Here is an 18,145-nt window from a genome sequence, read left to right as displayed (position 1 = left end):
GATAGTTTGAGTATAACAAAGGATGCCTTTGCATAGAAAAATAGGAAAGAATAGAATAAAAAAATAGAACCAAATAAAATTGTGGAATATGAGCCAGAGGGTAGTTCAGTGACTCCTGATCCTGTGGTAAAGATAATAACACACCAAATCAGACTCTAATACAAGTTCAATTACTTTTTTCTCTCTTCCCTCCCACCCTTATTTCCTCTTTCCCTTCACCATTTTTTTTCATGAAGAATTTAAAACATACACAAAAGTACACAAAATACTATAATGCCCTATGTGTGCATTACATTTCCATTCACCCTTTTGTATTATTTTGAAGAGATACTAGATATCATTTTGCTCATAAATATTTCAGTATATATTCTAAGACATAACAGTTCATTTTTAAAAACATAAAAATACCATTATTGTTACCATTAATATCAAATATCCAGTTAGTGTTCAAATTTCTAGTGTTCTTATAAAAATCATAATTTTTAAAGTTTATTTGAATCAGAGTCCAAATAAGGCTCAAGTATTAGTGATTGTTTGATATGTCCTTTATTATTATTATTATTATTTTAATTTTTGTAGAGAGAGGATCTCACTATGTTGTCCAGACTGGTCTTGAAATCCTAGCTCCAAGCAATTCTCCCACCTTGACCACCCAAAGTGCTAGGACCCCAAAGTGAGCCACCCAAAGTGAGCCACCACACCAGTCTGATATATCTTTTAAGTCTCTTTTTAGCTTATGAGTTCATCCTTCATCTCTTCCTCTGCTCCTTCCCCTCACTCCCCTCTTGGAATTTATTTATTGAATAATCAGGTTGTTTGTTTTATCGAACTTCTCATAGCCTAGATTTTTTTTTTTTTTTACTGCACCCCTAACAATGTAGTTTAACAAGTTCCTCTGTCTTCTGTATTTCTACAAATTGGCAGTTGGATATAGAGACTTGATCAAATTTATCTTTGACTTTTTGACAAGGCACCTTCATAGGTGGTGATGTATTTTTCCATTGGGCATACGATGTCTGATCATTTATTTGTGATGTTGCAAACATTGATTCTCAGTGCATCACCTCCCTAATTTTGATTTTTCTAATGCTAATTCTATTATTCCATCTGTTTTGGTTAACTTGAGTACTACTGTAAAATCTCTTTTTCTACTATTTGGCTAGTCAGTGGTACAGTTACTATAGGAAAGGCAGGATAAATGCTTTTATTCCATTCCGTTTATTGACCAGTTTTCAAAATAATGAATTGGTTCGTCAGCATCCTTCAAGGTGACTAATTTGTTTTTTTGAGTGTATCACATAAACTCATGGATATAGAAACATTTCATATATTTTAGTCCATGTAATCATTTATTGTTCCCTAAGCTTTTCCATGGATTTTGTTACTATCTTTTTTACCCTCACTGGGATATGTGTCTACAGAAAACTAGAAATTTACTGAAAACAAGACCTGGACCAATCAAGTGTAGGAGTGTTTTCTGATGGCATTTAAGAGGTTTTTGCTTAAAATCCCCTCTTATAACTCATATCTTGTGCTTGCATATACCTAGCTGCAGAGGAATTGTCATTTTAAATTTTGTGAGAAAATTCACATATATTAAAAGGCTTTAGTCTCTCACTTCCAGGATTTTTAGAAGATTGCTATAGCAAGAAGAAAGGACTTTAAAAAAAGTTTATAATAATTCCAAGTAACTAGCTATACGTATGTTAGCCTAACTTTCAGGATCTTGGGTTTTCAGAGAATGTATACAATTAAAATGGCTTATAACTATAAAGTTGACCTCTCCCTGAGAACATACTATTGGAGCAACCTCTGGTTTCTGAGACATTTCTAAAACTTAAAACTCATTCCTTCTCAGAATAAGAAATATATTGCTGACTTCAGAATTTTCCAGGAAAATAAATTTTATTCCCTCAAAAATCAGCATTCATATACATTAGTACTGAGTTTGTAAGCTTTATTTATTCTAAACAGAATTTAAAATAGTTGTTAAAATGAAAATATAAAGTAGCACTTACTGGATTTTACAATTTACCAACCCCTCTTCACATCCATTATTACATTTCTTAGGCTTCACAAAACCCCATGTTAATACTGTGTAATTATTGTCTGATAGATGCTATGCTGAGCCTTAACATGGATTATTTATTTATTTATTTATGAGATGAAGTCTTGCTCTGTTGCCCAGACTGGAGTGCAATGGCTTGATTTCGGCTCACTGCAGCCTCCACCTCTCAGGTTGAAGCGATTCTCCTGACTTGGCCTCCCCGAGTAGCTAGGACTACAGGTGACTGCCACCATGCCTGGCTAAGTTTTGTATTTTTAGTAGAGACGGGGTTTCGCCATATTGGCCAAGCTGGTCTCAAACTCCTGACCTCCAATAATCCGCCTGCCTCAGCCTCCTGAAGTGTTGGGATTACAGGCGTCAGCCACCGAGCCCGGCAGATTATTTATATTTTATTTCTCACAGCAATCCTGTGAGGTTGGTTCTCTTATTATTCCCATTTATGAATAAGTAAAACTGAGGTGTAAGAGAGGTTAAGAAACCTGCCTGTGTTTCACAGCTAGGAAATGAAGGAGAGTCAGGGATTGAGCCCTTCCTTGCTCTTGCCAACTGGACAAATATCCATATTATCCCTATTTTACAGATGAAATAAACGACCCCTTGGAGATATGTGGAGACTTTTCCAGGGTTTCTAATTAGCACATGATGGAGTCAGGACAAGAATCCCTGAATTCCTAAATGCCAAGGCAGTGTTCTCTCCTAGCAGGCCTAGAGTGGAAGGGTCCCAGTAGGTGAGCAACCCTGATCCTCCATAATTAGGACAGTATGTGTCTAGAGACTAAACTGGTATTTATTATCCCAGTCTTATTCACGTTGTTCTCCATACATGGATTCTTAGTTGTTGGGGGGCAGTCATCTGGACCATTTACTCAGCTTCTAGCCACAATCTATTTTTTTCCTTGGTGAGTACATCTTTTTATTTAATGATCCACTCAGAAGCCAAGTGTCCTTCCTACAATTCAAATTGTAACAGCAGTAGCTACTGTTTGTTGTTTATTTTCTGTTGTTTATTCATTAAGTATTATGTTAAATACTTCAGTATTTTTACAGATGTATGATGTATGATGTAGTTGTCATACAAAGAGGTAGGTACACAGACATTTGCCAGATCATTCCCTGTCACACTGCTTAAAGAAAGAATGTTACAAATGCACTTTGAGCATCCGGTGTACACGTCAATTGCATTTTCCTCCCTGCTCCTGAGAGATAACCACTATATTCTTTAATGATTATCATTTCCGCATTTATAGTTTTATATGTTTTTATGTTTCATAGAAATAGTACTTTATTGTATGTAATCTCTGCTGCTTGTATTTTTTATTCAACATTTTGTTTTGTAAGAGTTGTCCATATTGATGAGTATTCCTCTGATAATTTTTGTATTTTATTGCTCTTTGAAAAATTCACTGAATGAATGTACCACTATTTATCCATTTTCCTGTTAATGAAACAGTGTTACTATGGAATTCTTGTACATGTCTCCTTGTACACAGACTCCTGTGGATACATATATCCAGGAGTGGAATTACTATGTAGTAGGATATGAACATCTTCAAATTGACTAGAATGTTTCCTGTAGCGGTTGATCCAAGATGCACTCCCTCAGGCAGTGTCTGAGTTCTCATTCTCTGCATACTAAACAACAGTTGATGTCATAAGACTTTAACATTTTTGTTAAGTAATAGTCTTACGCTTTTTTTACATGTATTTTTCTTACTATGTACTGTAAGCCCACTAATGTCAGTTTAGGAGATTGAGCCACAGAGAAGTAAAGTAACTTGTTCAAGGCTATGCAGTGAGAAGATATCTGGCCCCAGGAGAATCAATTGAACCTTGGAGGTGGAGGTTGCAGTGAGCCTAGATGGCAGTGTAAAGCACTAAGGAGCTTAAGCGAAACTCCCTCTGGAACTGTGGCTTTTAGAATCTTCATTTAGTAGAAAAGAAAGGCATCATCAATACTCAAATTTCACCTTGATGTGAGAGAACTTCAAACATTCTCCAGCGAAAGGCCTTTTTTTTTTTTTTCCCTAAGGAGTTAGGACTATGGGTATGCATCTAAGAGCATCTGGACCCCTCAGGTAGAGTGAGAGAATGTCTCAGGACCTCTTTGGGCAGTAAAGCAGAACTAGGTCTTATTTATTTGTTTGTTTATTTATTTATATTATTTATTTATTTATCTATCAGTCAATCAGATGGAGTCTGACTCTGTCACCCAGGCTGGAGTGCAGTGGTGTGATCTTGGCTCACTGCAGTCTCTGCCTCCTGGTTTCAGGTGATTCTCATGCCTCAGCCTCCTGAGTAGCTGGGATGATAGGCATGCCACCATATTTGCCAGGCTGGTCTTGAACTCCTGGCCTCAAGTGATGGGCCTGCCTTGGCCTCCCAAAGCGCTAGGATTACAGGCATGATTCATTGTGCCCAGCTTCAGCTCGTCTTCAGTGAGAAATTGAGAGGACTAATTAAGAACCTGGAACCAACTTGGGCAACATAGACCCTGGTTCTACCAAAAAAATAAAAAAAAAACTGGACGTGATGGCACATGCTTGTGGTCCCAGCTACTTTGGAGGCTGAGGTAGAAGGATCTTGAGCCTAGGAGGTCGAGGCTGTAGTGAGCTGTGATTATACCACTGCAGTCTAGCCTGGGCAACAGAGTAAGACCCTATCTTTTTTTTTTTTTTTTTTTTTTGAGACGTAGTCTTGCTCTGTGCCCCAGGCTGGAGTGCAGTGGCGCGATCTCGGCTCACTGCAAGCTCTGCCCCCCTGGGTTCACGCCATTCTCCTGCCTCAGCCTCCTGAGTAGCTGGGACTACAGGCGCCCGCCACCTCGCCCGGCTAATTTTCTTGTATTTTTAGTAGAGACGGGGTTTCACCGTGTTAGCCAGGATGGTCTTGATCTCCTGACCTCGTGATCCGCCCGTCTCGGCCTCCCAAAGTGCTGTCTTAAAAACAAGAACAACCTGGAAACTTGGGTGATAAGCTACGTCTAGGGAGTATGAAAGTATGTGATTACTTTGTGACTAGGAAAAGGTTAATGAGTTAAGATTAAGGTTACTTGCTAGGCTGTGTGTTGCACATTTTCTCTTCACTGGATCTGTTAAGCATTCTGGGACATGAATCTTTCTTTACTCAGTGCTGTGTAGCGCTACTGAGCTGAAGACTGAGTTTGAGAGCGCCATCTGGTGGCTTTCTGTAGACATCCAATTTCATGAAAGGGACTTTCCCAGTGCCCCTGTATCAGATATTATAACAACACAAGAAAAAAAAATTAAACCACATCAAGAACATACTCTCCCATAGTTTTATCTCTGCAGAAGAAAGACAGGATCTCACTTAGTAGTGTAAGTAGAACCAATAATAAAAGTTATTGTGCCAGGATCTTAGGATATTTCCGGTCAAGATGCCATTTTGGAGAGACACTGATCATTGGAATTTCATCTTCCAGTCCCTAATTTGCAAGGTATTATTTAGAGAATTTGACTATTTGTTTTTGACTTACATATTTTACCCTACTTGAATTAGTTATTAAGATTTCATGAGAGCTGTTAGTGGTTCACTACATACATCGCTGGAGAGTTATAAAAATAGCATTGTATCCTTTTTTTAACCAGTCTAGATCACATCTATGAGAATTCACATCACAAATTTAATGCTTTGGCCCAAAATAGTGAATTTCTTTCCACAAGTAACTTGGCAAGTTCCAAAAAAATCCCTCAGTGACTCTCTTCAATTAATTATGGAGTACATAGAGAATTGAAAATTAAAATAAGCATGAATGGAGGCCATGTGGATCTTACTTTGTCTTTCAAGCGCTCATAATGCCTGCTATCTCATAGGGATTTTAAGAAGTGGAAATATAGATACAGATACAGACCTATTTTATTGAGACAGTCTCACTCTGTTGCCCAGGAGTGCAGTGGTGCGATCTTGGCTCACTGCAACCTCTGCCTCCCAGGTTCAAGTGATTCTCATCCCTCAGCCTCCCGAGTAGCTGAGACTACAGGTGCCCATCACCATGCCTGGCTGATTTTTTAATTTTTAATAGGGGGTTTCACCATGTTGGCCAGGCTGGTCTTGAACTCCTGACCTCAGGTGATGCACCCATCTTGGCCTCCCAAAGTGCTGGGATTACAGGTGTGAGCCACTGTGCCCAGCAAAGAAGTATAATTTTTTTTTTTTTTTTTGAGACGGAGTTTCCCTCTTGTTGCCCAGGCTGGAGTGCAATGGTGCGATCCCAGCTCCGTGCGATCTCAGCTCACTGCAACTTCTGCCTCCCGGGTTCAAGTGATTATCCCGCCTCAACCTCCCAAGTAGCTGGGATTACAGGCATGCACCACCACACCTGGCTAATTTTGTATTTTTATTAGAGACGGGGTTTCTCCATGTTGGTCAGGCTGGTCTTGAACTCCCGACCTCAGGCGATCCACCCGCCTCAGCCTCCCAAAGTGCTTGGATTATAGGCGTGAGCCACCACACCTGGCCAAATGTGTAATTTTTTTTTTTTTTGAGACGGAGTCTGGCTCTCGCCCAGGCTGGAGTGCAGTGGCCGAATCTCAGCTCACTGCAAGCTCCGCCTCCCGGGTTTACGCCATTCTCCTGCCTCAGCCTCCCGAGTCGCTGGGACTACTGGCACCTGCCACCTCGCCCGGCTAGTTTTTTGTATTTTTTAGTAGAGACGGGGTTTCACCGTGTTAGCCAGGATGGTCTTGATCTCCTGACCTCGTGATCCACCCATCTCGGCCTCCCAAAGTGCTGGGATTACAGGCTTGAGCCACCAAGTCTGGCCAAAAGTATAATTTTTATAAGACACTTTTAGGCCGGGCTTGGTGGCTCAGGCCTGCAATCTCAGCACTTTGGGAGGCCGAGGCAGGCGGATCACCTGAGGTCGGGAGTTCAAGACCAGCCTGACCAACATGGAGAAACCCCGTCTCTACTAAAAATACAAAATTAGACAGGTGTTGTGCCCCATGCCTGTAATCCTTGCTACTAGAGAGGCTGAGGCAGGAGAATCACTTGAACCTGGGAGGTGGAGGTTGGGGTGAGCCGAGATCGCGCCATTGCACTCCAGCCTGGGCAACAAAGGCGAAATTCTGTCTCAAAAAAAAAAAAGGCTGGGCACAGTGGCTCACAACTGTAATCCCAACACTTTGGGAGGCCGAGACAGGCGGATCACGAGGTCAGGAGATCGAGATCATCCTGGCTAACACAGTGAAACCTGTCTCTGCTTTAGCCGGGCGTGGTGGCGGGTGCCTGTAGTCCCAGCTACTCAGGAGGCTGAGGCAGGAGAATGGCGAGAATCCAGGAGGCGGAGCTTGCAGTGAGCCGAGATCGCGCCACTGCACTCCAGCCTGAGCCACAAAGCAAGACTTCCTCTCAAAAAAAAAAGACACTTTTAATTCCGTAGACTATAGTTTAAAACGTTGCTGGTTTGTACTGTTACCTGTTTATTCACATAACATTCAAATAAATTTGAGTTATTATGTGTATTAGAACTCTATTTTTAAAGTTCATCTTAAGGAATAGCAGTGATAATTACAAAACTTTAAAAGTCCATATATTTTGCTTTTTCTAAAAAATGCCTTGTTCTTCCCTTCCAGGTAACAAATATACTCTGGAGACTAGACCAAACCAAGAAGGCATTGATGTAAGACAAGAGCTACTGAAATTCCATTCTACTTACTATTCATCCAACTTAATGGCTGTTTGTGTTTTAGGTCGAGGTAAGAACCCTTACAATTTTTTATAGAGTTGGATAATGTAAGTTTTTCATGTTGGCTTTTTCACAGTATTAGAAGATGGATATAAGATAGAGGTGCTTATTTGCTCAGAGTCCTTTGAAAATGATCTACTTGTTAGAGAATAGGTAGGTGGGGATTTTTATGTTTAAATCATTGTGTTCCCCAAAGAAGTTTAAGTGGAGATCTGAAAAAAATACAAATTACTACAGTAATAGGTGCTCTAAGCATATAAAAGCAAGGCAAGCCCAGCCTGAGCACCATAGTAAGATCCTGTCTCTACCAAAAAAAATTTTTTCTAAATTAGCGGGATGTGGTAGTCTGCACCTATAGTCCTAGCTGCTAGGGAGGCTGAAGGAGGAAGATCCCTTGAGCCCAGGAGTTAAAGGCTGTAGTGGGCTGTGATCACCACACCACTGCACTCCAGCCTGGGTGGCAGAGAGAGATCCCATGTTAAAAAAAAACACACACACACACAAAAAGGACAAAGATTGGCAGATTTGACCTTATAACAATTCAGAAAACTGGGGAAAAAAAAAACAAAAACAGATGATGGTAAACTTGGGAGACTGTTCGGAATGTAAACAACGGTTTGATTTTTAAAATGCAAATTAACTACTAACATTGTTTCCTGCTGTTTTTAAGTAATACCCACTGCAGATGGTGTTGCTTTTTTGTTTTGGTAATGGTGGTATCAGTTGCTTTAGTCTTTCTGGAGGGCAGTTTAACAATATCAGTCTTAAAAGTAAATATGCATTTTTACTTTTAAAAATGCAATCTCAGGAAATAATCAGAGTTCAAATAGGAGATATAAAAAGATGTTTCTGTCAGTATAGTATATATTAGTAAAAATTTAGCAATCTAAATGTTAATAGGAAATTTTCTAAATACTGATTTTATAATTGTAAAATAGAATATCTTATAGAAAAATAGCATTTCTTATTCTGCTTTCCATCTTGCTTTTTCTTTATAGTATTTATTAATACTTCAGGTATTAAATGTTTGTGTGTTTTTGTTGTCCACCCTACCAAAATGTAAATTACTTGAGAGTAGAAACTGTTTTGTTCACTGCTTTATCCTTAGTACCTGGGCTTGTGCTTCGTGCTTGGCACATCATAGGTAAATGTATATTGAACGAATAAACAGTTTTATGACAGCATTTTAATATCATGGGAAGATATTCTTAATATATTCTCATATATATGAATATATATTCTTATATATGCATATATAAATATAAAACATTTTTAATTAATACATGTATATTATATATAAGAATATATTGTATATTTTTTAATGTTCTTAATATATTAAAGAGAAAACAAAAGCTGTTTACAAAAACGTGCTATATGGTCCCATTTGGGGATTTATTAAAAATTCTAAGACATATCCCTCCCCCCAAATTTTTTAAAACTCTAATAGGGGCCAGGCACAGTGGCCCACACCTGTATTTCCAGCACTTTGGAAGGCCGAGGCAGGTGGATCACTTGTGGTCAGGAGTTTGAGACCAGTCTGGCCAACATGGCGAAACCCCATCTCTACTAAAAATATAAAACTTAACCAGGCATGGTGGCAGGCACTCGTAATCCCAGTTACTTGGGAGGCTAAAGCAGGAGAATCGCTTGAACCTGGGAGGTGGAGGCTGCTGCAGTGAGCCAAGATTGTGCCACTGCACTCCAGCTTGGGCAACAGAGTGAGACTCTGTCTCAAAAAACAAACAACAACAAAACACTAAAAACTCTAATATACCATATATGGTGTAGGTAAAAGACAAAATGGAAAAGCATGTACTAGAAATTTGATAATGTTGTATAGTAGTTAAGAACTCACATTTCACAGTCCAACAACCTGGCTTTTCATTCCAAATATACCGCTTGCTTAGCTGTGTGGCTGTGAGCTAACAAACTTACTTCAGTTTTTCAAACTTCAGTTTTCACATTTGTGAAGTGGTGGGTGGTACCTTGTACCTGTTGTGAGGTTTAAATGAAATAATAAAAACTGTTTAGCATGGTGTATGGCACATAGCAAATGCTCCATAAATGGTAGTAGCCACTCTAGCATCTTTATAATCATGAAATTATGGTAACTTTTGTTACCATAATTTAGCTTTTGTTTCTAAGTTTTCTACTGTTGGCAAATGTGACTTTTATAGTTAGAAAGTAAACTATTTTTTTAAGTTGGTAGCAAGAACCAGGGTGTAAAATGGGTTCAGGGAGAGAGGACAATTAAAAAAAGCATACTCTGTAATGCTGTGTGCTTGCTTCAGGTAGGTGGGTTTAGAATGTTAAAATATCACTTGCTGTTTACAACCCAGTCCTGGGAATAGGTAGGTGCCTAAACTGTTTTTTTTTTGCTTGTTTGTTTATTTAAATCTATGTTGTATTTGAGATTAAACACATGATTTTAGTAAGCATTTAATGGGCAAGTGACAATGGCAATAGATGAATCAAACCTGAGCCCTGTCCTCAGAATGTTCTTGGTTTAGTGGAAATGACAGAATAAGTATGTAAAAAATAAAGTGTCTCAGTTCCCTGATCCATACACATCACTCTCCCATTGTGACTGACTTCCTGTGCTGAACCCGAGAGAGAGGTCTTTACAGTACAGAGGCATGAGGAGGAAACTGGATCTCTTAGAGGATTCAAAAATAATCCACTCCTTCTTTTGGCTGGAGGAGAGAGGAGGAGTAACCATGTGGAAGGATCTCTGTCACAAGGGTACAAAGAAGTTTTTCTGTTCTTGCCTGGAGCTGTTTCTCTAGCTGTGGCAGCACTAACTGTCTGAACACTTGCCACATAGGTAATCATCAAGTGCAGACACTGAGGTTTCCAAACCTTGATGATATGAAGGTCAGTGGTCTCTATGGAGCCCACAGTTTAGTGGGATAGATAGACTGTGCTGTAGTGTTTAGCTCCCTTATCTTTAAAAAGTGACACTGTGAATTTATGCTTTTAGGGTAGAAATATGCAAGAAGAAAGATTCACCTGGTAGAACCTTGCTCAGGATGTTGCTGTCACCAGCACTGCAGGCCCACAAACCTTTATTGACTGCTCACCTTGTTTCAAGTCATATGTCCCATCTGCCAAAAGATGTCTCTGACATCTCTTGCTACAGTGTTCCCTCTGCATTCCTAAATTCACTTGTCATGTGACAAGCAGCCACTGGTCTGCCTTGTATTTGGCTCTGGACATTTTGGAGTCCATCATACATGTCAAAAAATTGAGGCAAAAGTAGGTGTATTTTATAAATCAAATGCAAATGCCTACACTTAAAGGCACAGTAGAGAATTTTACACCATATAAAGGCAGCTCTCAGATAGTCATTTAGTACTCCCGAGAATTCATGGAAAAGTTCCAAATGGGTCATAGAATATCAAGGCAAGATTCTTATTTGATTCAAATGCTTACTGATAGTAACAGGTTATGAATGTTTATACCATTTATAAATAACCTGTTTTTGAGGAGACATAATCAAGATGAGAGGTTATCTTGTTTATAAAAAGATAGGTTTTGGCCGGACACGGTGGCTCACATCTGTAATTCCAGCACCTCAGGAGGCTGAGGTTGCCAGATCACTTGAGCTCAGGAGTTTGAGACCAGCCTGGGCAACATGATGAAACCCTGTCTCTATTAAAAATACAAAAAACTAACAGGGCATGGTGGCGCACACCTGTAATCCCAGCTACTGGGGAGGCTGAGGCATGAGAATCACTTGAACCTGGGAGGCGGAGGTTGCAGTTAGCTGGCATCGTGCCACTGCACTCCAGCCTGTGCAACAGAGCAAGACCTTGCCTCAAAAAAAAAAAAAAGATAGGTTTTTTAAATACTCCTTTCTTTTTAGGATAATAGTAATTTGTACAAATGGAAAAAATTTAATTCCACACAGAAAGGTATAAAATAAAAAGCAAGCTGTTCTTTATTCCATCCTATGACTGCTGTGCCCTCTTCTCAAAGACCTAACTCATTTCTTGTTATACTTCCAAAAGTAGAATTTTGCTAATATCACATATATATACACACACATATATAACATGTGCATTTTGGAGTCCTTCATACATGTCAAAAAATTGAAGTAAAAATAGGCGTATTTTATAAATAATATGCAAATGCTCACATTTAAAGGCACAAAAGATAATTTTATACCATAGAAGGCAATTCTCTATCTATGTATAAGGTGAATGTTATACTCTGCTAGTAGTTCAGTATATATGCCTGTTGATAATCATAGTCATTTTTCCAAATGCAATTAATTATTGTTTCTAATATTTGTTTTAATTTTATTATACTTGTGAAATAATATTGTGGATAATATTTTAAATGTGAATAATTTTTTAAAATGGAGATAGGTGTGAGGTGTAATCATTTTCACATTTTCCTTTCAGCGGTACTGAGACTTTTCAGGAGATCCTAAGATTTTAAGCTCTCCCTTTTGTATGTTACGATTCGCTTAAGTTCTGTTTTCCTTGTCTGTTTTCTTGTAGAATCTTTAGATGACTTGACTAATCTGGTGGTAAAGTTATTTTCTGAAGTAGAGAACAAAAGTGTCCCACTGCCAGAATTTCCTGAACACCCTTTCCAAGAAGAACATCTTAAAGTAAGTGCATAAATTTTGGTATTTTGTGTTCTTAATTTGTGGACATAATATATACCTAGTTTACCATAGACCAGGTGAAAATTTTTGGAGATTTCATTATTTATGTTTTTTTTTTTTTTTTTGAAACAGAGTTTTGCATTGTCACCCAGGCTGGAGTGCAGTGGTGCGATCATGGCTCACTGAAGCCTTAACCTCCCTGGCTCAGTTGATCCTCCCACCTCAGCCTTCTGAGTAGTTGGGACTACAAGCACACACTGCCACACCTGGCTAATTTTTGTATTTTTAATGGAGACAGGGCTTCACCGTGTTGCCTTGACTGATCTTGAACTCCTGATCTCAAGTGACCCACCTGTCTCAGCCTCCCAAAATGCTGGAATTACAGGCATGAGCCACTGCACCCAGCCCCTATGTAGTTTTTTTGTTTGTTTGTTTCTGTTTTTGTTTTTTTTGACAAGGAGTTACGCTCTGTTGCCCAGGCTGGAGTGCAGCGGTACGATCTTGGCTCCCTGCAACCTCTGCTTCCCAGGTTCAAGCAATTCTTCTGCCTCAGCCCCCTGAGTAGCTGAAACTATAGGTGCATGCCACCGTGCCCGGCTAATTTTTGTATTTTTAATAGAGATGGGGTTTCACCATGTTGGCCAGGCTGAGGTCGAACTCCTGACCTCAGGTGATCTGTCTCCCTTGGCCTCCCAAAGTGCAGGGATTATAGGTGTGAGCCACCGCACCCAGCCCCCATGTGGTTTTAAATATTTGTCAGGATAATAAAATCAATCTCACATTTATTAGGATCATGAATCACCAAAAACATATCAATATGTTCTGGTCTTTACATGCTAAAAGTAGTTTTGGTAGCTGTAGTCTTAATAACTGTTGAAGCTGTTACCCTGTACCTGAAGATAAGCATTCAAAACCATTAATATTTAGCTGCATGGTTCAGGGGGTCAAACATGGACTATGTACCGACTGTAATGAAATTCCACTAGGAGAGTGCTGAGTCATTTATTTGTGGTCAGTGTATCATTTTCTGTGGCAATTGATTTGCTCTTAAATTTGGTATTCTTCCATGAAAATCGTTCTTCATAGTTTAGAAATATTTTCTTCAGTAGGAGTTGTATATAGCTAATCTCTGTGATTTGTTTTCTCCAGCAACTTTACAAAATAGTTCCCATTAAAGATATTAGGAATCTCTATGTGACATTTCCCATACCTGACCTTCAGAAATACTACAAATCAAATCCTGGTCATTATCTTGGTCATCTCATTGGGCATGAAGGTCCTGGAAGTCTGTTATCAGAACTTAAATCAAAGGGTAAGTCTCCTGGGCAGCAGCTTCTGAGTGTCCACCACATCTTTTCACTCTGGCTCTCATTTTCTCCTGAATATTGTCCTGTGAATGAACATTCTTAGATGTGACCATTTGGGGTTAGTGAGTGAGATGGTGGTTGTTGGCATGCTGTTGTCTTTTTTTTTTTTTTTTTTTCTTTTTTAGATAGAGATGGGGTTTCACCATTTTGCCCAGGCTAGTCTCAAACTCCTGGTCTCAAGCTTGGCCTCCCAAAGTGCTGGGATTACAGACATGAGCCACCGCGCCCAGCCAGTAGTCTACTCTTGACTGGGAATTGATGTGAGGAATCTTCAGGAAAGCCCCCACTTCTGCACCATCTGAAACTGCTTTTCTGAACTGATTTTTTTTCCTCCATCTTTTTTGCAAGAGGTTCATTCTCATGTCTTAGGAATATACAATATGAATTTTAAAAATTTTTCTTAGCTTCAAAAAAGCCACATATGCAATCAATCATGTTGATTTCCTTTGAATGTTGCAGGCTGGGTTAATACTCTTGTTGGTGGCCAGAAGGAAGGAGCCCGAGGTTTTATGTTTTTTATCATTAATGTGGACTTGACCGAGGAAGGATTATGTAAGTATTGATTCACCTTTTTACTTTTGAATGAAAATTTACTTTCTATGATGTTTTTTAACTTCTTCTTGCTGTGGATCTGTTTTATGTTGAAAGCTATAACACTTTAATTCATACAACTTATCCATTGTATTTTTCATATGTAACTTGGCCTTTGTTTCATGGATGATTCTTCCCCCCTTAACAACTGATCATTATGTTGCACTTGTTAAATGTGGACTTGGCTTTTTATTTGCTCGTTTACTGCCCCAACACCCTTTCTGTCACATATCCCTGAGCCCAGAGGGCAATGTGTGTGGGACACCTAAAACCAGTCTCAGGGAGATGAGGACTGCATTTTCTAAGAGGGACCATCTTCCACTTACCTGACTTTACCTTAGGACTGAGCTCACTGCTTTGAAGGATTCAAGGACTGAATGGTTTTTAAGTGTGCCCCTTTTTTCCAGTACATGTTGAAGATATAATTTTGCACATGTTTCAATACATTCAGAAGTTACGTGCAGAAGGACCTCAAGAATGGGTTTTCCAAGAGTGCAAGGTACTTTTGTTTCACCAAAACTTTTCTTAAGGAATCTATTTTTCAAGAACAAATACATGTGAATTAATTTAAATTTAAGGCCCAGTTAAACTTTTAAAGTTTTTTTCCTAATTGAACTCTAAAATTTTGCAATGTATAATAGTATTAGTTAAGGCTTAGTTGTACTAGTCTGATTTGCTACTTGGGGCACAACTAAGGGGAAAGGCATCATGTAGCCCTTTTTAGGATGGAAAAGAGAAGAAATCAAATGCTTTTCCATCGCTCAGAAGAAAATCAGCAGTTTCTTGAGCTAGAATCTGTCAGGGATTATGTTACTCCCTGCCTAAAGCTGCATGAGCTCTGTCATTTTCAGATCTTTAAATCTGTAGCAAACTCTCAAAGAAGTAATGAATTGTTTATGTATGATTGTGTTATTAAAAGTGATTTTATTATTGTATGTATGGGAAGAGCCCGGCTTTTTTTTTTTTTTTTTTTTTTGCATAAAACAAATGGTGTTTGTCTTTCAAATTTTTAAAAGCTTTTTTAAAATGGGTTTTTAAAAATATGCTTTAAAGCCTATCGAGATTCTCAAATGTATTTTAGAATGAGAAACATCCTTTTTAACTAGATAAAAGTTTAAAGATATAATTTCTGCTTCCAAAAATTATGACAATAACTCCTAATCTGAGTGCTGTTCTCTGAATGAGTCACCAAAATCATCTATGGTTGAATTGTTGGATCTCACAAGGTTCTTTCACACAGTTTTTCTAAATTCTTTGGCTACTAGTTTCAACAACTTGGGCTATAGAGCCATATCCTGTATTTGTTATTTTCATTGAAAATTGTTTACCTATTTTGTTTTTGGTTTTAAGCCTAGGTTGATGGATTAAATTTTATACACATTAAGAAATTTTTTAAATACCCTATACATTTCTAAATCAAGCATAGCCATTTTTTCAGAAAGTGGATAAAGTATTTATGGAGTATTTATGGAGTAGCAAGCTTATAGTGCAAGCCAAACACTTAAAAAAAAAATGTTTCTGAATAAGGGTGGACATATCTAATTGGATTAATTTTCTGTTTTAGGACTTGAATGCTGTTGCTTTTAGGTTTAAAGACAAAGAGAGGCCACGGGGCTATACATCTAAGATTGCAGGAATATTGCATGTAAGTTTGTTATTTTACTGTATACATTGCTGTGTAGAGTATTTCAGCAATCTTGTATATATTATTTTCAGTAATAAGTGAATTATTGAAGCTGAGGTATAAAACTTTAAACTTTGTAGCAACAGGGCAAATGTTGATGTCAGGATATGTTTAAAATCTTAATTTTCATCCTGAAATTTATTTTCTGTAATATTTTTGTTAAATATGCATTTTGCTTATTGACTTTAAATATATTTCAGTTCTGCAGCATGTCAAGTGCTACTTATGTGAAAGCTATTGATTGTTTACTTTTTTTTAATTTCCATTGCTACCATCCTAGTCTGAGCTATCATGATTTCTTGGTTGGGCTACCATGATAGTCTTTTACCTGGGATCCGTATTTTCCTCTTGGTCCCCATTGTAGTTTATTTTTCCAGCCTCGTGATCTTTTGAAAACTAAAATCTGAATGTTTCACTCCTCTGTCTAAATTCCTTCAGTGGTTTCCCAACAGAGTTGGCATAAAATGCAAAATTTTCCTTGGCCTACAAAGTGATGTGGTCCCAGCCTATCTGGCCATCTTCTATACCACTGTCCAGCCCATCTCTCCCATTTGCATTCCACTCCAACTGTACTGGCTCTCTAATTTTCAGACATTAAGTTTATTCCTCCCCCATTGCTATTTTCTCTACATGAAACACTTTTCTATCTGATCTTTGCCAGGCTAGATTCTTATCATTTGAGTCTCCCCTCAGATTTCTTCTCCTCAGACCTTCTCTGACTTCCCAATCTAAAATAATGCCCCTCCCCCTTTTTTATTGTTTTCATAGCACCTCTCACTAAAATTACAATATTTGTTTATTGTCTGCCTCCCTCCCAATTACAATGTCTGTGCACTTCTTGGAGGACAAAGGATTTCATGTGTCTTACCTACTGTTTTATCCATAGTGTGTGGAACAGTGCCTGGCACAGAGTAGATGTTCATTAAATATTTATTGGATGAATGAATCAGTCAGTGTGGAAGCTGCTCTTACCAATATTGGAAGTTGCTCTTACCAAAAAGCATCTTCTGCATTGTTTTTCTACACTGGTCAAAAATATAAGCCATTTTTTTCCCACAACAGTTTCCCAAATGTTTGTCTAGTATGTTTCATAGAAATTTAGGAAATTCTGTTCATAAAAATGTGTGTACTTTATATTAAAAAATGCTGTAGGTGTCAGCATTTTATTACCGAATTTTCTTCATTAAGAAGTACTCAATTTTTGACCAGAAATATTCATGGTTTTCCGTGAAAGAAATGTGATTTTGCTCTCTATAATGGAAGTATGTTTGGAGATTAACAGTATATTTGGCAGAATCATCAAACAATATGAAACTGCTTAACAATGTGGTAGGAAAGAGAAAACGATTTAGGGCCACAGAAAATTTTTCCAATGGAGTAAAATTTAATTGAAGGGAGAAAGGGTGTACAGTAGTGAATTTAATGTGTTACATATCTGCTTTAATAAACTATGTAGTAGCTATGTGTATTTATTTATATTTTCCTTTTTAAAAGTATTATCCCCTAGAAGAAGTACTCACAGCGGAATATTTACTGGAAGAATTTAGACCTGACTTAATAGAGATGGTTCTCGATAAACTCAGACCAGAAAATGTCAGGTGAGTCACCATACAGATTTTACTATTATACACTAAAGTTTCAATAGTGATTAGAATCTGAAAAAATTTGAAATTTTGAATAAAATGCTTTTTTTTTTTTTTTTTTTTTGAGACGGAGTCTCGCTCTGTCGCCCAGGCTGGAGTGCAGTGGCCAGATCTCAGGTCACTGCAAGCTCCGCCTCCCGGGTTCCCGCCATTCTCCTGCCTCAGCCTCCCGAGTAGCTGGGACCACAGGCGCCGCCACCTCGCCCGGCTAATTTTTTGTGTTTTTAGTAGAGATGGGGTTTCGCCGTGTTAGCCAGGATGGTCTCGATCTCCTGACCTTGTGATCCGCCCGTCTCGGCCTCCCAAAGTGCTGGGATTACAGGCTTGAGCCACCGCGCCCGGCCTGAATAAAATGCTTTTAAACATTTTATCAAGCATGATTATAAAAGTAGAGAATAGTATAATGAAGCAACACCAAGCTTCAACCACTGATACATGGCCAGTCTTTTTTATCCATCCCTCTTCAGTCATCC

The 18,145-nt window shown here is 38.5% G+C and overlaps 1 protein-coding gene across 9 annotated transcripts in view; it reads left to right on the top strand.

Moving 5' to 3' along the window:
- IDE (insulin degrading enzyme) overlaps nt 1-18,145 on the top strand; it is a 118,795-nt gene that overhangs the window by 47,960 nt on the left and 52,690 nt on the right. For 7 of the 9 annotated variants that reach the window (XR_013397679.1, NM_001258074.1, XM_077945047.1 and 4 more), the window contains 7 exon segments: nt 7,660-7,782; nt 12,278-12,390; nt 13,537-13,699; nt 14,214-14,306; nt 14,753-14,844; nt 15,910-15,990; nt 17,524-17,627. Coding sequence is in view for 8 of the 9 variants with exons in the window: in NM_001258074.1 (NP_001245003.1) it covers nt 7,660-7,782; nt 12,278-12,390; nt 13,537-13,699; nt 14,214-14,306; nt 14,753-14,844; nt 15,910-15,990; nt 17,524-17,627 (769 nt within the window). In the remaining variant the exon portion in view is untranslated. 9 annotated transcript variants of the gene reach the window in all.

Source organism: Macaca mulatta, chromosome 9, assembly GCF_049350105.2.
Source record: "Macaca mulatta isolate MMU2019108-1 chromosome 9, T2T-MMU8v2.0, whole genome shotgun sequence".
Lineage (NCBI taxonomy): Eukaryota > Metazoa > Chordata > Mammalia > Primates > Cercopithecidae > Macaca > Macaca mulatta.
Note: the sequence above shows the minus strand (reverse complement) of the source record. Positions and strands in the feature narration are given on the sequence as shown.